Raw genomic sequence first — 539 nt, 5'->3', positions numbered from 1 at the left:
GTGCCCTTCTAGAAATAACCCACAGGCTTCACGATTAGTGTCCTTTGCTAATTTTTTCTCTATGCTAAATTGATGTGTCTTCAGGTAGATAGTTTTTTTAACTGCATCATGATGTTGGTGTCCTCAGATGTTCTAGTGTTGCTGCACGTCTCAGAGGCACCCCTGCAGCTCCATATCCACACACTGCACGAGGTCTGGTGGAAGAAGGGGCTGAAGGAGACAGAAGGTTGAAGTACCTCAAAGGCCTGGAAATACTTGGCCATGACATTTCCAAACTTGGCAAAAGTGTACTTCTGGGCCTCTTCATTTTGTTTCAGGGCCTTCTCGACACTTCTCCACAGGATGGCCACGACCTCCAGCAGACTAGACACGACGGCCAAGTCTTTCCCAAAGAGAGGTTCAGCCTGCTAAGATCAAACTCCAATTTGAATCTTCATAAACTCAGACACTTAGCATTCACAATTTGAACTCATGTAGCCATACTTTCCCATTATATCTGATCAAGGTTTGGATAGAAAAAAGGTATATATATATATATA

The 539-nt window shown here is 43.4% G+C and overlaps 1 protein-coding gene across 1 annotated transcript in view; it reads right to left on the bottom strand.

Moving 5' to 3' along the window:
- Positions 1-539, bottom strand: part of ncapg2 (non-SMC condensin II complex, subunit G2) — a 14643-nt gene that overhangs the window by 7320 nt on the left and 6784 nt on the right. The window contains exon 15 of the mRNA XM_032504395.1: positions 237-407. Within this exon, the coding sequence (XP_032360286.1) occupies positions 237-407 (171 nt within the window). The remainder of the gene's footprint in view (positions 1-236; positions 408-539) is intronic.

This window comes from Etheostoma spectabile, chromosome 22 (assembly GCF_008692095.1).
Source record: "Etheostoma spectabile isolate EspeVRDwgs_2016 chromosome 22, UIUC_Espe_1.0, whole genome shotgun sequence".
In the NCBI taxonomy this organism is placed as follows: Eukaryota; Metazoa; Chordata; class Actinopteri; order Perciformes; family Percidae; genus Etheostoma; species Etheostoma spectabile.
The sequence above is the reverse complement of the archived record's forward strand: the minus strand, read 5'-3'. Positions and strand labels throughout refer to the sequence as shown.